This window comes from Oncorhynchus nerka, linkage group LG4 (genome assembly GCF_034236695.1).
Source record: "Oncorhynchus nerka isolate Pitt River linkage group LG4, Oner_Uvic_2.0, whole genome shotgun sequence".
NCBI lineage: Eukaryota > Metazoa > Chordata > Actinopteri > Salmoniformes > Salmonidae > Oncorhynchus > Oncorhynchus nerka.
This window is the reverse complement of record NC_088399.1, coordinates 69,858,976-69,877,943: the sequence shown is the minus strand read 5'-3', so window position 1 is coordinate 69,877,943 and position 18,968 is coordinate 69,858,976. Positions and strand designations below refer to the sequence as shown.

At 42.0% G+C, this 18,968-nt stretch overlaps 1 protein-coding gene across 1 annotated transcript in view; it reads left to right on the top strand.

Moving 5' to 3' along the window:
* LOC115128526 (potassium channel subfamily K member 9-like) overlaps positions 1-17,755 on the top strand; it is a 39,291-nt gene extending 21,536 nt beyond the window's left edge. The window contains exon 2 of the mRNA XM_029658429.2: positions 16,805-17,755. Within this exon, the coding sequence (XP_029514289.2) occupies positions 16,805-17,727 (923 nt within the window). The 3' untranslated portion in view covers positions 17,728-17,755. The remainder of the gene's footprint in view (positions 1-16,804) is intronic.
* Positions 17,756-18,968: the final 1,213 nt, after the last annotated feature.

Here is an 18,968-nt window from a genome sequence, read left to right as displayed (position 1 = left end):
AACACAATCAAAGTTAACATAGGCCCTAGATGCCTTTACTTTAGGCACATTTTTTAAGGTGTTATTGCGCTCCGAAGGGATTAGTTGAAAAATGTGATTATTTATTAGCTTATGTGGTTATAAGTACAGTATGTAGGCATATCATGTGAAATAGGGCTCATGTGAAATCATTTTCAAAAGTATGTCGGTCTAGCTTATTTATGGGTTGAAATATCAAAACATTCTTTCAACAACTCCAAAGCAATTGCCGGTAGAACAGGAACCACTGACTACGTTTTCTATTATCAAGACATCTGCTGGTAACGCAACTCATGAGGTGTCCTCAATATCTGTCGACTAGGTGGGACTCCTATGACTAAAAAAGGCTTCATGCATAGCTTTTATTTTTACCCATAAGAGTAGGAGTAAAATGTCTCTATTCTCAGCACTTACCACCAATTTTCTAGTCTGAAACACTTTGTGGATAAGGCCCCTGGTCCTAAGAGCCTTCAGTCTAATGTTCACACGGTGAGGATGTTCTTGAAACTTGCAGTGTGCTACACAGCATGTTGCGCGTTTCATCAAACTAATGTTTCATGTTCTATTCATTCAAGTATCACCCCAATTTTCAAAGAGCAGCTTGCATCGGACATCTATTACCAAACGAGAGCTCCTCCTCTGTCTCACTCTTTGTGCTGAGTTTACAGCAGATATAGTTCGCTATCTCACTGTCTGTGAAATGGAGATTGTGAAGAAAGTGTAGCAAAATGGCTACTGCCTGTGCAGCCGTTTTCTCCTGAAATCAAGATGTATTTAGAGTAGCTGTGTGGGGAGTTACTTGTACTTTTTACATGTAACATTGCAGGACTTCTTTCCATCCAATTAACCTCTGTTGTCTTGTGTTCCCTATGGTTAGAAACTGTGATTAAACACTTGAACTCTGCAGGTGTTGGGACAAACAAGTGTACCCTTTAACTTGTGTTAGGGCACTTCTGTTCCCTTATCTCCTGGCAGAAATACTCAATCCAAATGAAAGTGTCTGGACCAGTACTGAGATATATGAACAACAAGTAGGAACCACATCAGCAAGTAGCCATTTTGAGAGTTTTGTATTTAATGGATTAACCTTATTCCCTAACAATCCTAGCCTTGAAACAACGTTAACAAATGAACATATCAAATGCCATTAAATACATAGACTTGTTCTTATTCAACTGTACTCATAAAAAATACATTAAAATATGCAGGAATCCTTAAACTCTGGTGCTTACTGGTGGTAAAGGGGTACCAATATTAATAATGCATAAAAATGAAGCAGTTATATTTTAAATATTGATTTATGCACTTTAAATATTGCATATTGCCTTAAAACGTATAAGGTTTGATATACAGTGCCTTGCAAAATTATTCAGATTTCCTCACATTTTATGGTTACAAAATAGGATACAAATATTTTGTCAACAATCTACACAAAATACTCTGTCAAAGTGGAAAAAAAATATATAATAATATGAATAAAAATGTAATAACTAAAATATAGTCCTTGCAGAAGTATTCAACTCTCTGAGTCAATATATGTTAGAATCACCGTTGCCATCAATTACTGTTGTGAGTCTTCTTGGGTGGGTCTACAAGAGATTTGTACACATGGAATGTGTGATATTTACCCATTATTCCTTACAAAATTCTTCAAACTCTGTCAAGATGTTGGGGATCATGGCTAGACAGCAATGTTCAAGTCTTGCCCTAGTTTTTCAAGCACTGCGACTGTAAAACTGTAACCAGGCCACTCAGGTACACAAAGCAACTCCAGTGTAGATTTGGCCTTGTGTTGTAGGTTATTGTCCTGCTCATATATATTACTTTTAGAAAATAGATATCAAATGAATAATAAGCTTTAAAAAAAGCCCAATCACAACACAGTATGAAGATTTAGAAGTGGTTTTGGGGTTGTTGCACCAAAGTCACTGGTTGGATTGGATATTCATTTTCATCATATAGTTACTGACCAAACATGTTTCCACAGAAATTTCTCTGACCTAGAATATTACAAATCTTCCTCTTCTAAGGTGTTTATGTGGTGTGTCAGGTCCGTGGTGTGTACTCAACATGTGTTGATGTTGCCACTACTTTTCAGGGACGGAATGTGCTCTTCATTGCCTCCTATAAGGTGTATCTACACTGAGTGTGCAAAGCATCAGGAACTTTCCATGACAGACTGATCAGGTGAAAGCTATAATCCCTTAACGATGTAACCCTGGGGCGGCAGGGTAGCCTAGTGGTTAGAGCGTTGGACTAATAACCGGAAGGTTGCAAGTTCAAATCCCCGAGCTGACAAGGTACAAATCTGTCATTCTGCCCCTGAACAGGCAGTTAACCCACTGTTCCTAGGCTGTCATTGAAGATAAGAATTTGTTCTTAACTGACTTGCCTAGTAAAATAAAGGTAAAAAAAAAAAAAAAAATCCACTTCAAATCAGTGTAGATGAAGGGGAGGAGACGGGTTAAAGAAGGATTTTTTAAGCCTTGAGACAATTGAGACATGGATTGTGTATGTGTGCCATTCATGAGGTGAATGGGCAAGGCAAAAGATGTATACTGTATGCCTTTGAACGAGGTATGGGGGGGGCCTTATGTTCTTTGTTTTACACACTCAGTGGAAGGAATAATTGACTTATCCTATCCATGTCCTATCTCTTGGACGGAAGGTAGCCTATTGGTTAGGTGCATTGGGCCAGTAACTGAAAGGTTCAAATCCCCAAGCAAACTAGGTGGGAAATCTGCCGATGTGCCCTTGGGCAAGGCCCTTAACTCTAATTGCTCCAGAGTCACTGTCAATAATGGCTGATCCCTGGCTCTGACCCCACTCTCAGGGAGTGAGATATGCAAAAATGATACTTCCAAGGGAAAATGGAAGCACCCACCTAATTAGCTTATCATTCTGTTCATTAAGAAGCAGTAGTTTGGTACTGTAGTTGGCCTTGTAAAAGCAGACTGGCGTACCACAAACACAATAGATGCCCTCCCCAGAGACATGGTGGTGGGCAGGGCACAGTGAAATCAGCTCTACCAGAACTGCTCTGGCAGTTTAGAGCATGCTGTGCTCTACAAATGGTGTCTTGTGTCTGTGATACTAAACAGTGTGTCCCTAGGGGCTGGAAAAACAAATAGAGCCACAGTAGTAATAGAGCACACACACACACACACACACACACACACACACACACACACACACACACACACACACACACACACACACACACGAGGGCTGCAGTACAGTGGTTTTTCACAGCTTGGAAAGTCAAATATACCCCGGAGTTGATCAACGCTGTGCTCACAGCTCCCCCTGCAGGTCACAGCAGGGAATGGCATTGTCACCGTGTAAAAAGCTGAACTATAAATAGCCCTATGTGAACAGTGTCACAACAGCCAGAAGTGTGAGGTAATGGGCATGTTGAGACATGTAACCAGTAGGTAGAATTAGACCATGTGTGTGTAGTGTGAGCAAAGATATCCACTATAAAAAGCTTCTGTATGTAAAATATACTATTTTATACGTTCCAGCTTCAATTGAAAAATAACAACTTCACCAAATTCACTGTTCCTCTCTCTCGCTTATACAGAGAGACTCATCCATGATTGTATTACAAGCAGGCTTGAATACTGTAAGGCTCTCCTGTCTGGTCTACCCAAGAAAGCCATTGGTCAACTGCAAAACATACAGAATGCTGCAGCGTGGGTACTGACCAAGACCAGACGGAGAGCACACATTACACCGGTTTTAAAGTCTCTGTACTGCCTGCCTTCAAGTTTTAGAACGAGTGTGTAGGGGGGATAGGGAGGCAGGCACTGTGTGAATGAGTGAGTGTGTGTAGGGGTGGGTGTGTGTGTGAGTGAGTGAGTGAGTGAGTGAGTGAGTGAGTGAGTGAGTGAGTGAGTGAGTGAGTGAGTGAGTGAGTGAGTGAGTGAGAATGTGATAGACAGAGGCAGAGAGAGAGTATGCTCACTGAACTCTGAAATGAAATGCTTCACATCGAATTCTGAAATCCAAAACCTAATTCACCTCAGAATAATACAAAAAAATCCTTAATGTTATTCTGGGTTGAGATTGTCTACTAATAATTTATAAGCCTCCGTGACTTTAGCACAAATTACTGACCTTTACAGTGATTGACATCCACATCAATATTCAACCACACTGGTTGGTGAGCATCAATACCAAACCCAATTCTGTTATTGCTGAACATTCTAATTGTCTGTGGAGCTGTTTCCATAAATACCTCCGGTATCAGTTTATTTGATAGCTTCGTGTAATTTTGAGGCATTTTAACAGTTCTGTCCACTCACCTTGAAAAGGATTATAGGCAATTTATGCTTGATCCAAAAATGTGGTAGAAGGCGGCGTATGGATTGTGTGACACAATTGCGGAGCTTCCGGAGGCCAAATTGAGCTCTGTACTGCATCGCCGTGCACCTCTCCAATTATTTAACAATGCGGTGGGCTCCGTATAGCTTTTCATTGACATGATTGGTTGACGGTAGGTGAGGGCGGGAGTTCCTGTATAAACATAAACTCACTTCCTTGACAACTTCCTATACAACAGCTCTACGCTGCTCTGCGAAGCACCAAAATGATGAATGCCCTGACTTCTGCAGAGGCCGTATCACCGTAAATGCAGACGTCGGATTGACCATGCAGCGCCTTTTAGAGGCAGTTGATGTATAAGCAATATGGCAGTAGCTCCACTTTGGTCTAGGATTCCTGGAATCATGAGGGAATAAGTAGGAAATTCGCAATTCTCCAACCAGGATTTATGGAAAACCAGGAAATGTATTGAAAATTCCTTGAATTTTGCAACCCCAACGTATACCTGTGTGTGTGTGTGTGTTTCTTTAGTAACTCAGGGTGGGCCTTCTAGCATCAGTCTAAGAGCGCCAGACACCCAGCAAGAGAAAGACAAACTAATCAGGCCTCAGACAAAACACTTTAAAACCTGCTGCCCCCAGCATGTGTTCAGATGGTGGAAATCAGTAAAACATCCTATCCCTTGTTGTTGTTAGAGGATATGTGAGTCAGTGTGTGTGTGTGTATGTGTGTGTGTGTGTGTGTGTGTATGTGTGTGTGTGTGTGTGTGTGTGTGTGTGTGTGTGTGTGTGTGTGTGTGTGTGTGTGTATGTGTGTGTGTGTGTGTGTGTGTGTATGTGTGTATGTGTGTGTGTGTGTGTGCCTCACAGGAGATGGCAGAGTAGGTAGAGCAGGTGAGTGGGTGAAGACAACAAGGTGATCTGATAACGTAAATGACACAGATATGATCAAATTTGATGTTTGAGCAGCAGATAGTCTATATCTTAACAGCCTGGTGTGTGTGTGTGTGTGTGTGAGTGTGTGTGTGTGTGTGTGTGTGTGTGTGTGTGTGTGTGTGTGTGTGTGTGTGTGTGTGTGTGTGTGTGTGTGTGTGTGTGTGTGTGTGTGTGTATGTGTGTGTGTGTGTGTGTGTGTGTGCCTCACAGGAGATGGCAGAGAAAGGTAGAGCAGGTGAGTGGGTGAAGACAACAAGGTGATCTGATAACGTAAATGACACAGATATGATCAAATTTGATGTTTGAACAGCAGATAGTCTATATCTTAACAGCCTGGTGTGTGTGTGTGTGTGTGTGTGTGTGTGTGTGTGTGTGTGTGTGTGTGTGTGTGTGTGTGTGTGTGTGTGTGTGTGTGTGTGTGTCTGCGTACTGGTGTCTGTGTATGAGACTGTGTTGGAAGCTTCAGCATTAGCAAAATTATAAAAATAGACTTGTGTCCGTGGGAAGTTTCCTGTAAGCTTAGATGACTGTTTCTTGTACTTTAATCAGAGAAACTAGATGCATCTATGAAACAAATACTTTCAAGCATAGGCTTCATCACTCAACTTTCCATATCAAGCATCTGTGATTCCAATGAAGGGCTATTGATACTATTTTCAGGTAATGTCCATTGGCTTTCCTCTCAAACTCTCTCTCATGTTCTCCAGAACTGCAAACACACAGAAATGAATGTGTACCTACAGTAAATACATACATTTAAGGATACTTCATTCTGGGCCGTTATGTTAACATTGAGTTGGCCAGAGTCATGGAAGGAGTGTTTGAAGGTCTTCTCTGCAGGTGCTGTTTTGGACCGCTGACAGTTAGCTCACAGTTAGTTAGCTCACAGTTAGCTAGCTCACAGTTAGTTAGCTCACAGTTAGTTAGCTCACAGTTAGCTAGCTCACAGTTAGTTAGCTCACAGTTAGTTAGCTCACAGTTAGCTAGCTCACAGTTAGTTAGCTCACAGTTAGTTAGCTCACAGTTAGTTATCTCGTGTCAGGTTGGCAGCTGGTGACAGGTCATCAGAGGGAGGTGCACAAGTCTGACTGTTGCTCCGCCTCCTATCCTGCGGTCTAACTCCCCTGTCCTGACCTTCTTTATAATTCCATGGCTCACAGGCAATTAATGTCTCCGGGCCACTGGAATAATGTGAGGTGAATTAACCTCCCAGAACAGATGAGCTAATAGAGATTTGTTTGAACAACTACTCAAGTAACTAACACTTCTCCGTAACACCAACGAGGGGCCTCGATAATATCTGCCATTTAGCAGACGCTTTTATTCAAAGCAACTTACAGTCATTTGTGCTACATTACCATACATTTGTTATGGTTAGGAATTACAGAGACAGCAGGTTCACCAAGACCTCAGTATGAGATGGGTTGGGAGTATGGCATTGTGTTGCAATACTGGCCATTTTATTCTCTATTAACTAGTCTTGAAAATACACGAGGAAAGTTGAGAAGATACAGGATTAGTTTCATGATGTTCAAGTTGGATAATACTGCGATTATTAAAGAGGTATCAAAAGCTTTGAGTTGACCAACACAGTGTGCATTGATTTCTACAGAAGTCTTGTGAGTGTCACATTCAGTTGCTAATTGTAAAGGCACGGGGGATTATTCAGGTATTTTATTGTCAAGTGCATCACTGTTACACATCTATCAACACACACAAACACCCACGTACGCAGGCACCCACCCACACACACAGGTCTTTGCTCAGCAGAATAAATGTCTGTTCTCTTTGACAACAGCTAGAATACTCATAACAGGACAAACAAATGACAGAGTCCAGATAGTATCTAATCTTGCTCCAATATAGAACGCAGTATCCAATCACCAGTCTAACACTGCAACACAAAACCAAGTGTCCAACATCGAACAGTCACTTTAGCAGGCCAGCTCAGAGAGGACAGACCTACTATATACCTTATAAATCAAGTCATTACTAAGACAACAATCCCTCTGCTCTGGACAATCCTGCAAAATGAAATAATATTTTACTGTGAGCTATATTTATAGCTGCAATAGGAAAACATAACAGCATGGTTGCACATTGTGATTAAACTTGATTATATAAACAAATGCAGGGACAGAGGAAAGGAGAATAAAGTGGTCCTATTGGTTCATCTAGTCAGCAGTAGGACTTGAGAGAAATGCAGAAAAACGACGTGTCCAACCTCTCCCCAATGATGGTTGAATCTGTTCAAGGGCATTGGTAACAGCAGTTCTGGGGTCAGTGGGTTTCTTAACGTCTTAGTTAAAGATTCACACTGTACGTTAGAGAAGTGCATGCTGTCAGCTTACCAATGTGTCTAGGCCCTCATCCCTTCTCTCATTGTGAGACTGAGTACAGAGGACGTGTGGTTTGATGCCAGATCCTCTGTGTGGATTTGAGTGAGGGAGATAGAGGTACTCAGTGGGCTGCGCGCCTTGTTTCCGAAAGGGCAAAGCACACACTGCTTCGCGGAGCAGAGCAGCTGAGCAGAAGTTGACAAGGAAATGAGTTTGTGTTTATACAGGACCTCCCTCCCTCACCTACCATCAACCAATATTGTCAATGCAGAGGTATATTCTGTATAAAAGAAGCCCTCCGCATTGTTTCAAAATTTGGGAAAAATGTCCACTTCTATACGGAGCCTCTGGAGGCTCCACCTCTATACGGAGCCTCCGGAGGCTCCACCTCTATACGGAGCCTCCGGAGGCTCCACCTCTATACGGAGCCTCTGGAAACTTCATCTCTATACGGAGCCTCCGGAGGCTCCACCTCTATACGGAGCCTCCGGAGGCTCCACCTCTATATGGGGCCTCCGGAGGCTCCACCTCTATACGGAGCCTCTGGAAACTCCATCTCTATACGGAGCCTCCGGAGGCTCCACCTCTATACGGGGCCTCCGGAGGCTCCATCTCTATACGGAGCCTCCGGAGGCTCCACCTCTATACGGGGCCTCCGGAGGGTCCACCTCTATACGGGGCCTCCGGAGGCTCCATCTCTATACGGAGCCTCCGGAGGCTCCACCTCTATATGGGGCCTCCAGAGGCTCCACCTCTATACGGGGCCTCCGGAGGCTCCACCTCTATACGGAGCCTCCGGACAGCATTGCCGGATCAAGCATAAATCAGCCATTACACAATAGGCTACAGACGGTGTTGAGCTAGTTTCAACACACTCTTGAACTAGCGCCACAAATCAAATATGATTTGTCCATTCATTCATTGTCATTTCTGTCTGCCAATGTAATTAATTACCACCTGATTACTCCCCAGGAATAATTCCAGACATTAAAATCAATATTAATTAGGCTGTTTAATGTGCAAGAGGGAACGAAGACAGCTGGTTGCTGCTGCTAGAAGGTGTACACGATGTAATAGCTGTAAGAACCCATCCAGAGATGATTGTCTTAAAAACAAACACTACAAATAGGCTATGAATAAAGATATCTAGCTAGCTACTGTCTTTGACTTTGCAATGAAATGTTATGAAGCAAATTTGTTACGAACATCCTCACAAACATCTAGTGTCCCTGTGGCAATGCCAAACGTCTAGTTTTCCAGTGGCAATGCCAAACATCTTGTGTCCCTGTGGCAATGCCAAACGTCTAGTGTCCCTGTGGTAATTCCAAACGTCTAGTTTTCCAGTGGCAATGCCAAACGTCTAGTGTCCCTGTGGTAATTCCAAACATCTAGTGTCCCTGTGGTAATTCCGAACATCTAGAACATCTAGTGTCCCTGTGGTAATTCCAAACATCTAGTGTCCCTGTGGTAATTCCAAACATCTAGTGTCCCTGTGGTAATTCCAAACATCTAGTGTCCCTGTGGTAATTCCAAACATCTAGTGTCCCTGTGGTAATTCCAAACATCTAGTGTCCCTGTGGTAATTCCAAACATCTAGTGTCCCTGTGGTAATTCCAAACATCTAGTGTCCCTGTGGTAATTCCGAACATCTAGTGTCCCTGTGGTAATTCCAAACATCTAGTGTCCCTGTGGTAATTCCAAATATCTAGTGTCCCTGTGGTAATTCCAAACATCTAGTGTCCCTGTGGTAATTCCAAACACCTAATGTCCCTGTGGTAATTCCGAACATCTAGTGTCCCTGCGGTAATTCCAAACACCTAATGTCCCTGTGGTAATTCCAAACACCTAATGTCCCTGTGGTAATTCCGAACATCTAGTGTCCCTGCGGTAATTCCAAACACCTAATGTCCCTGCGGTAATTCCAAACATCTAATGTCCCTGTGGTAATTCCAAACAACTTGTGTTTGTTTTGGCTCTCAGTTTGGTCTCATGAAATCTATTTACAGTTGAATCACTTAGAGGTTCTCTCTCCCAACCTGATTAAAAACCAGAACACAGAGATGATGAAAGGGATAATAACATCACTAAAGGTGATGAATAAGCACTGGCAAGGGGAGCAGCACAGCAAGGTGATGGAGTGTATACAGGACATCTCTAGTAACATCTTATATTACAGCTAGCTACTGTAAGTAACAGAGGTGTAAAGTAAATGCTGTCAAACTGAATAATATGGTCGTTTTGAGAAAACAACATCAGTGTTGTCATTGGGGCCCTAAATGTATTTTAATGCATACTGTATCACAATTCTACTATCAGCATAAAGACACCATAAACAAAACACCCCCATACACTGTAACTGATCTAAATGCTAGTTGGCAGATGTTCAACTTCTCCCTCCGCTCACACACAGACAACACTGTCAGACATCTCCTTGTCTGAGAAATAGAAAGAGCTGTGGAGGTTCATTGATTTGGTGCAAAACGGAACAAGACGAATTCCTACTGACTGTGAGATTTTGATTTGCACCTTTCTGTCATCAGACTCAAGTCAGCTATCCAACTCTGGTGGCTGCTTGGAGAAACATTGTCAAGCTGTACACCACCATTAAATATGTAAATGCAGTGGGAGAGAGAGCAAGAGACAGAAAGAGAGAGATAACGGGCAAAAACTAAAAAAGAGGGAGAGGTACTATAACACACTACCAACCAACACGAAGTAGAAACTTTTTAAGAAACTTTGAGGAGGAAAATGAGAATCAGTCTGACAGAATAACTGTGTTTCATTTGTTCAGACAGAACATGTAGTCAATAGACCAGGCTCTGGGTTAATAATGCAGTTCATTCATTTTATGAATACCGCAGGGCTACTATATCACTGAGAGGACTGGGGCAGAAACATGAATAAATAAAGATATGAATGAGGGCACAGTCATAGCTGCCGTTGCACTATTAGTCAGCCTAACATTTCTGGATACATTCATAGTGCTAAACTTTTCACCTCGCAGAACGATACACATAATCATAAATACAGTGCCTTCAGAAAGTATTCATACCCCTTGACTTATTCCACATTGTTGTTTACTAATTCAAAACGGATTAAATATCTAATATTTCTACACACAATACCCCATAATGACAAAGTGAAAATGTGTTTTTAGAATTTTTTTGCAAATGAATTGTAACTTTTATACAGAAATATCTAATTTACACAAGTATTCACACCCGAGTCAATACTTTGTAGAAGCACCTTTGGCGGCGATTACAGCTTTGAGTCAACCTGGGTACGTCTGTATCAACTTTTCACATCTGGATTTGGGGATTTTCTCCCATTCTTCCTTGCAGATTTTCTCAAGCTCTGTTAAATTAGATGGGGAGCTGTGGTGAACAGCAATATTCAAGTCTTTCCACAGATTTTCAATGGGATTCAAGTCTGGGCTTTGGCTGGGCTTGCACAATCTTGTTCGGAAGCCATTTCAGCATTGCTTTGGTTGTATGCTTGGGGTCATTGTCCTATTTGAATGTAAATCTTTGCATGCCCAGTCTAAGGTCATTTGCACTCTGAAGCAGGTTCTCATCAGGGAAAATTGCCATTTGGCTCAATTCATTGTTCCCTCTATCCTGACTAGTCTCCCAGTCCCTGTTGCTGACATAGCGCTTTGCATTCAGGCCAAAGAGTTACATTTTTGTCTCATCAGACCACACCATCTTTTGCCTTATGCTCTTAGTCTTTCATGTGCCTTTTTGCAAACTCAAGGCATGATATCACGTGACTTTTTCTCAGGAGTGGCTTCTGTCTGGCCACTCTCCCATAAATTGTTGGATTGTTGAAGTGCTGTAGAGATTGTAGTCCTTCTGGCAGGTTCACCCATCTTAGCCAAGGAACTCTGTAGTTCTGTCAGAGTGGTCATTGGGTTCTTGGTCACCTCCTTGACCAAGGTTCTTCTTACCTGGTGTTGTGTCTTTGATTATGCTGGATTAAGTGATATGACATGCTATTCTATAAAATACTTTCTCCGTAATTAATATTACCTGATTGAGCTAATCATGTCAATGTAATTAACTAGAGTCGGGGCACCATGAAATAATATTTATAGAGCTGTTATCTTCCAAATAAACTCTTAAAGACCTAGTAATATTTTATATCAATAGCAGTCAATATTTAATCGTCTCTTTAATTCAGTCTCATCTGAAAGTTGTAAATTCTTGGTTATCTTCACGAACCCTGGCTAACAAGTTGAATCAGCAATACAAAATTGGGTTTAATTATTTATTTACTAAATACCTAACTAATCACACAGAATTACATATACACAGAATGAATTATACCTTGATTACAAATTATGTCATAAAGGAAAACGTCCCTGGCGGGCGGAACAGATATGACAGCTGGTTACACAAAAGAAAAGGGTCTGGGTTTGAGTGAAAGAGCGGGAAGACAGGAACAAATGGGAGAAGCTGTGCTATCGTAAATACAGTATCTTATGCATTCTAAATTACCACCCACTTGGAAAAGGAAAATGCAATAAATATTTACTCTGAGCTGCGCTTCAGTAGGTTGGTGGTAGATGGAAGGCCATGTTGCCCAACCGAGTCCTTTGAAGAAGGTCTCTGGTGGTAAATTGGATACTTTGTAGTAACGTCGTTTTGTGGTAGACAGAATACTCTGTCTGTTCTTTCTTAGCCCGCGTTTGCAGCTGCTGTTGCTAGCTCAACGGCTAGGAGGTATCACTTCTGTAGTGAATAAGAGTTCAAAGTTCATACCATTCGCAACCAAAGCTCACGCTGAGGTTGGCTTAGTTCTGTAGTTGACATGTTAGTCCTTTTAACGCAGAGGCTGCAGACCTCACGTACTTGGAACAGGAGGTTACATTTTCGTCAAGACTTTATATAGTGGAGCGAGAAGGGTGTGTCTGAAAAGTTTTATAACCCATGTCTCTTCACAGGGGCGGGCCACTGATTGAGCAAAGCCCTAACCTTATGAACAAATCTCTCATTTGGAAGCTAAAATTACATTTAATCTCTTCACCAATAATTTTATATTCAAACATTTAAATTTAACAACAAATCCATGTGAATCCAATAACTCTGATGTGTAGACTTCCCACTGTAGAGTTTGTCATCCTATCATTGATGAGAATGTCTCAGATGACAACCGAACTGACATCATATTCATTAAGTACCACCGCATATGTTCCATTGGTCGGATTACCAGAATATAGTTAATTTCCCCCCACCTTCTGATGTTCCCAGAATCTCTATGTTAACCAAGGGGTTTTCAAATTTCACATCAGTAGGGTAGAGAGAGGAAAAATGGGGGAAGAGGTATTTATGACTGTCACAAACCTACCCCCAGGCCAACGTCATGACACTGGTCAAACAGTTTGGTCGGACGGCCAGCTTTAGGCAGAGTCTGGGTAGTTCCATATTTTGTCAATTTCCCAATGATGGAGACCCCTGTGCTTTTGGAAATGTTCAACACTCTATAAGTTGTTTTAGGCCCTTCCCCAAATATATGCCTCATCACAATTTCTTGGAGATCTACAGACAGTTCATTGGACCTCATGGTATAGTTTCTGCTCTGACATGCACTGTCAACGGTGGGACCGTATACAGTATAGACAGGTGTGTTTCTTTCTAGATCATGTCCAAACAATTGAATTGGCCACAGGTGGACTCCAATCAAGTTGTAGTGAAATCTCAAGGATGATCAAAGGAAATTGGATGCACCTGAGCTCAATATGAAGTATCATAGCAAAGGGGTGTGTATATCTACGGTACCAGTCAAAAGTATGGACACACCTACTCATTCAAGGGTTTTTCTTAATTTTACTATTTTCTACATTGCAGAATAATAGTGAAGACATCAAAACTATGAAATAACACATATGGAATCATGTAGTAACCAACAAAGTGTTAAACAAATCAAAATATATTTTATATTCTTAATTAAAAGTAGCCACCCTTTGCCTTGATGACAGCTTTGCACACTCTTGGCATTCTCTCAACCAGCCTTCTGAGGTAGTCACCTTGAATGCTTTCCCAACAGTCTTGAAGGAGTTCCCGCATATGCTGAGCACTTATTTACTGCTTTTCCTTCACTCTGCAGTCCAACTCATCCCAAACCATCGGGTTGAGGTTGGGTGATTGTGGAGGCCGGGTCATCTGATGCAGCATTCCATCACTCTCCTTCTTGGTCAAATAGCTCTTACACAGCCTGGAGGTGTGTTGGGTCATTGTCCTGTTGAAAAACAAATCATAGTCCCACTATGCAAAACCAGATGGGATGGCGTATTGCTGCAGAATGCTGTGGTAGCCATGCTGGTTAAGTGTGCCTTGAGTTCTAAATATATCACTGACAATGTCACCAGCAAATCACTCCGACACCATCATACCTCCTCCTCCATGCTTCACGGTGGGAACCACACATGCAGAGATCATCTGTTCACCTACTCTGCGTCTCACAAAGACACACCAGTTGGAACCAAAAATGTCAAATTTGGACTCATCAGACCAAAATGACAGATTTCCACCGGTCTAATGTCCATTACTTGTTTTTCTTGGCCCAAGCAAATCTCTTCTTCTTATTATCCAGTTCTCTGCTGCCTGTGACTGGAACGAATTGCAAAAATCGCTGGAGTTGGAGACTTTTATCTCCCTCACCAACTTCAAACATCTGCTATCTGAGCAGCTAACCGATCGCTGCAGCTGTACATAGTCTATTGGTAAATAGCCCACCCATTTTCACCTACCTCATCCCCATACTGTTTTTATTTATTTACTTTTCTGCTCTTTTGCACACCAATATCTCTACCTGTACATGACCATCTGATCGTTTATCACTCCAGTGTTAATCTGCAAAATTGTAATTATTCGCCTACCTTCTCATGCCTTTTGCACACAATGTATATAGACTCCCCTTTTTTTTCTACTGTGTTATTGACTTGTTAATTGTTTACTCCATGTGTAACTCTGTGTTGTCTGTTCACACTGCTATGCTTTATCTTGGCCAGGTCGCAGTTGCAAATGAGAACTTGTTCTCAACTAGCCTACCTGGTTAAATAAAGGTGAAATAAAAAATAAAAAAATGGTGTCCTTTAGTAGTGATTTCTTTGCAGAAATTTGACCATGAAGGCCTGATTCACACAGTCTCCTCTAAACAGTTGATGTTGTGATGTGTCTGTTACTATTGCAATTTCTGAGGCTGGTAACTCTAATGAATTTATCCTCTGCAGTAGAGGTAACTCTGGGTCTTCCTTTCCTGTTGCGGTCCTCATGAGAGCCAGTTTCACCATAGCGCTTGATGGTTTTTGCGACTGCACTTGAAGAAACTTTCAGAGTTCTTGAAATGTTCCATTCCGTTGTTTCTCTTTGCTTATTTGAGCTGTCCTTGCCATAATATGGACTTGGTCTTTTACCAAATAGGGCTATCTTCTGTATACCACCCCTACCTTGTCACAACACAACTGATTGGCTCAAACACATTAAGAAGGACAGAAAATCCACAAATGAACAAGGCACACCTGTTAATTGAGCCAGCATGAAACTGGTTGAGAGAATGCCAAGAGTATACAAAGCTGGCAAAGGGTGGCTACGTTGAAGAATCTCTAATATATTTGGATTTGTTCAACACTTTTTTGCTTGCTACATGATTCCATATGTGTTATTTTATAGTTTTGATGTCTTCACTATTATTCCACAATGTAGAAAATAGTCAAAATAAAGAAAAACCCTTGAATGAGTAGGTGTGTCCAAACTTTTGACTGGTACTGTATGTTAGGTACCATAGATATTCGAACCAGTTTATCCTTCCATTTGTTTGCTAAATAAGTTTACCCAATACCCAATCTAGTCCAGAGAAGCTGCGGGAGTTTATAAAATGCAGTCAGATCAACTATTGACCCATGGTCCATCTTTGATTTTCATCAAGAAGTTTAACACTTGAATTCCACGGGTAAAGCATATAGGGTCACGGGAGCACACTTTATATGCACCATTCTCTGCTTGCTGCAAATCAGATAGATCAAGTCCTGGGTCTATAAAAATAATAATTCCTCATGTGCTTGAGTGGGTGGACACCCATCAGGGAATGTATGAAATCAATAGTCCAGAAACACAAAGGTCAATGGACTAGTTCAGGTTACAATGGGTCTGTGAAAAATAGGAGAGTAATGCATCTTTGTCAAAACATTTGTTTCTGTATGTATAAAAATGGTGGGTGTTATTTGGTTACAGTGAGTTAGGCCTAGAGACAGTATCTGAGCCAGATACAGCAGACATATATTACACAAATGTAACATAGTTCCAGCATGGCCTTTCATACTCAAAACCATTCATATACTGTACTGTATCTAATCATATTCCATATCTGGAGGGTCAACAAAACACTATTATTTCCTCTTTAGTTATCACCACAGGTTGCATTTAGAACAGCACCCTTGGATTTATGTGCGTGTGTGCGTGTGTGCGTGTGTGCGTGTGTGTGTGTGTGTGTGTGTGTGTGTGCGTGCGTGTGTGTGTGTGTAAGAACCTACAGGCCTAAACATAAAGTCTACTTATCCTAAAAGCATTATTGGCTCATGTACAACTCCTTCCTCATCCAATAACTCCTACGTTTCCCACACTCCCCTGCAGCTCACAGGACAGGAATAGAAAGTTGCACTAAATTGGACAACCTTATAATGTCTGGGCGGACTCAGATGAATGACTGGACCCATTTCTGTGCTGCCCTCTTATTCAAAATTGGCCCTATCTGTGGGGGTTAGCTCTTATTCAATAGCCATGTTGGCAGAGGGACAGCAGGACGCTTTGGGGATTTTTCACTGGGTCAAATTTGTAAACAAAGCCAGAAGCCAAACTGGGAAGTTAAGTTTATGGAAAGTGGCTTGGTGGGGCTGAGTTCTATTTTCAATTCAATCATTTGAGGAAATGATTGGGCTATTTGACCTTCTGAATGTACTGAATTGAAAAGTGATTTGACCCCAACCCTGGCAGTTATCGAGCCATCGCTGTAAAATACTGGTCCCAGTTTCTGGTTTGTTGTCTCTCTTTCAAGTTAGGACCATGCTGCTGCACCATAGATGTTATGTCCTGATCAATGTCTCTGTCTTCTCTCCCCTGCAGGTTATGGCCATGGTGCTGTACCATTGATGTTACATCCTGGTGACTGTGGTCTGTTGTCTCCCTGCAGGTTATGGCCATGCAGCTCCCGGCACAGACGCGGGGAAGGCCTTCTGCATGTTCTATGCCGTCCTGGGGATACCCCTGACCCTGGTCATGTTCCAGAGCCTGGGCGAGAGGATGAACACCTTTGTCAAGTCCCTCCTGAAGCGCATCAAGAAGTGTTGTGGCATGCGCATCACAGACGTTTCCATGGAGAACATGGTGACAGTGGGGTTCTTCTCCTGCATCGGGACGCTGTGCATCGGGGCGGCCGCCTTCTCCCACTACGAGGACTGGAGCTTTTTCCAGAGCTACTACTACTGCTTCATCACACTGACTACCATCGGCTTCGGGGACTTTGTGGCTCTGCAGAAGAACCGGGCCCTGCAGCGGAGGCCCCTGTACGTGGCCTTCAGCTTTATGTACATCCTGGTGGGCCTGACTGTCATAGGAGCCTTCCTCAACCTGGTGGTGCTGAGGTTCCTGACCATGAACAGTGAAGACGAGAGGCGGGATGCCGAGGAGAGGGCCTCGCTGGCGGGGAACAGAAACAGCATGATCATCCATATCCAGGAGGAGACACTGGGGAGAGGAGGAGGTGCCAGGAGGAGGCGCAGGGAAACGCAGGGCCAGTACTGCGCCGAGGTCACCGACCTGCCTTCTGTATGCTCCTGCATGAACTACCACTCGCATGAGTTTGGTAGCTGTGGGGGAGGGATGGGAGGAGGGATAGGGGGCGGAGGGATGGGCTGTGCCTTCTCCCACCAGAACTCCTTTAGTTCCCAGTTGAACCCCCACCAGTACTTTCACTCGGTGTCGTACCGCATCGAGGAGATCTCTCCCAGCACCCTAAAGAACAGCTTCTTCCCCTCGCCCATTAGCTCAGTCTCCCCAGGCCTCCACAGCTTCACAGACAATCACCGACTCATGAAGAGAAGGAAATCTATCTGAGCCAAGCGCAACATAATGTTTTGAACTACATGTTGGATTTCAATGTTCTAGCCTAAATGCTAAAACGTTGAATTGGAACAGATCATCAGACTGGGTTGGCTCATCTACACAGACAACTCCTAGCTTTCCTTTTTTATATACAAGTACAATGCATCTGCAATGCTGCTCCAAACCAAATCTCATTTTAGCACTTTTGTTTTGTTTCTTTTGGTTGGTCTAAGGATATAATATATTGAAGCGATTCACAGGGATTGATTGAAGAGGAAGGAGCGTTGGAAAGAAATGGCAAACTTGTTGGACATGAATTATTACATTCATTTCTTGTGAGAGATTCAAAGCATGAAGCATGGATACTTACTGTCCCATCAGAGAAATACTAACCAGAACCAACAGACCTTGTTATACATTTTCTTATTGCCGGCTCTCAAAGATAATATAGCACCTTGGTAACAATGTACCAAATGATGCACACTTAGCATTATAAGGGGGATATGTATTTTTATTATGTGAGCATGCCTGTTTCACCTTAACTTAAAATGATTGCAGTTAAGTGCTTTTTCTCCATTGCATCATTGCAGACAGAGATGATACAATTTGAAATGACATCAGGTATTATTTTCTATAAGCAATTCTAGGGAAAAAATGTAAATGATTTGTTCACAGAACATCATGCCAACATATTGTTGCCAATCTTAGCATGTGCATTAGATGTCATCAAATGAGTGTGCCATAATTATTTGATTTCTTTTGTTCATTCTTTTAAACAGCAGATTTGTATTATTATGGTTTGTGTCTGTAGATGTTTTCTTTCTGGATTTCAGATTTTTTCTTTTTTATATAATTCAAGAAAATGTCAGTGTAAAATATGAGGATGTGAAAAGGAATAAGCACGGATTTGAAGGCTTTCCAGTTCGAAAAAGTTGCTATGTGCATGTACTTTGTGAAACTGGTATGCATATAGATGAATGGGGAAAAATAATAGCCTTGCAATTGGAATGAATTTTGATAGCAAATAATCATAATAATTATTTAAAATATACTTTATTTATTTAGCCACTTAAAAGTAATGATGTATAGTGTAGGCTGAACAGTTTATTCGCTTTTCCATCATTTTTTCATTCAGAAAAATTGTACAATAACCTTTGGTCTCAGGTTTTGAATGGATAGCCTCTTCAGGTTCTGCTCCCCGAATCAAATCACAGAATAAATCCCATAAATGCGAATGCACCTGCCAAACAAAA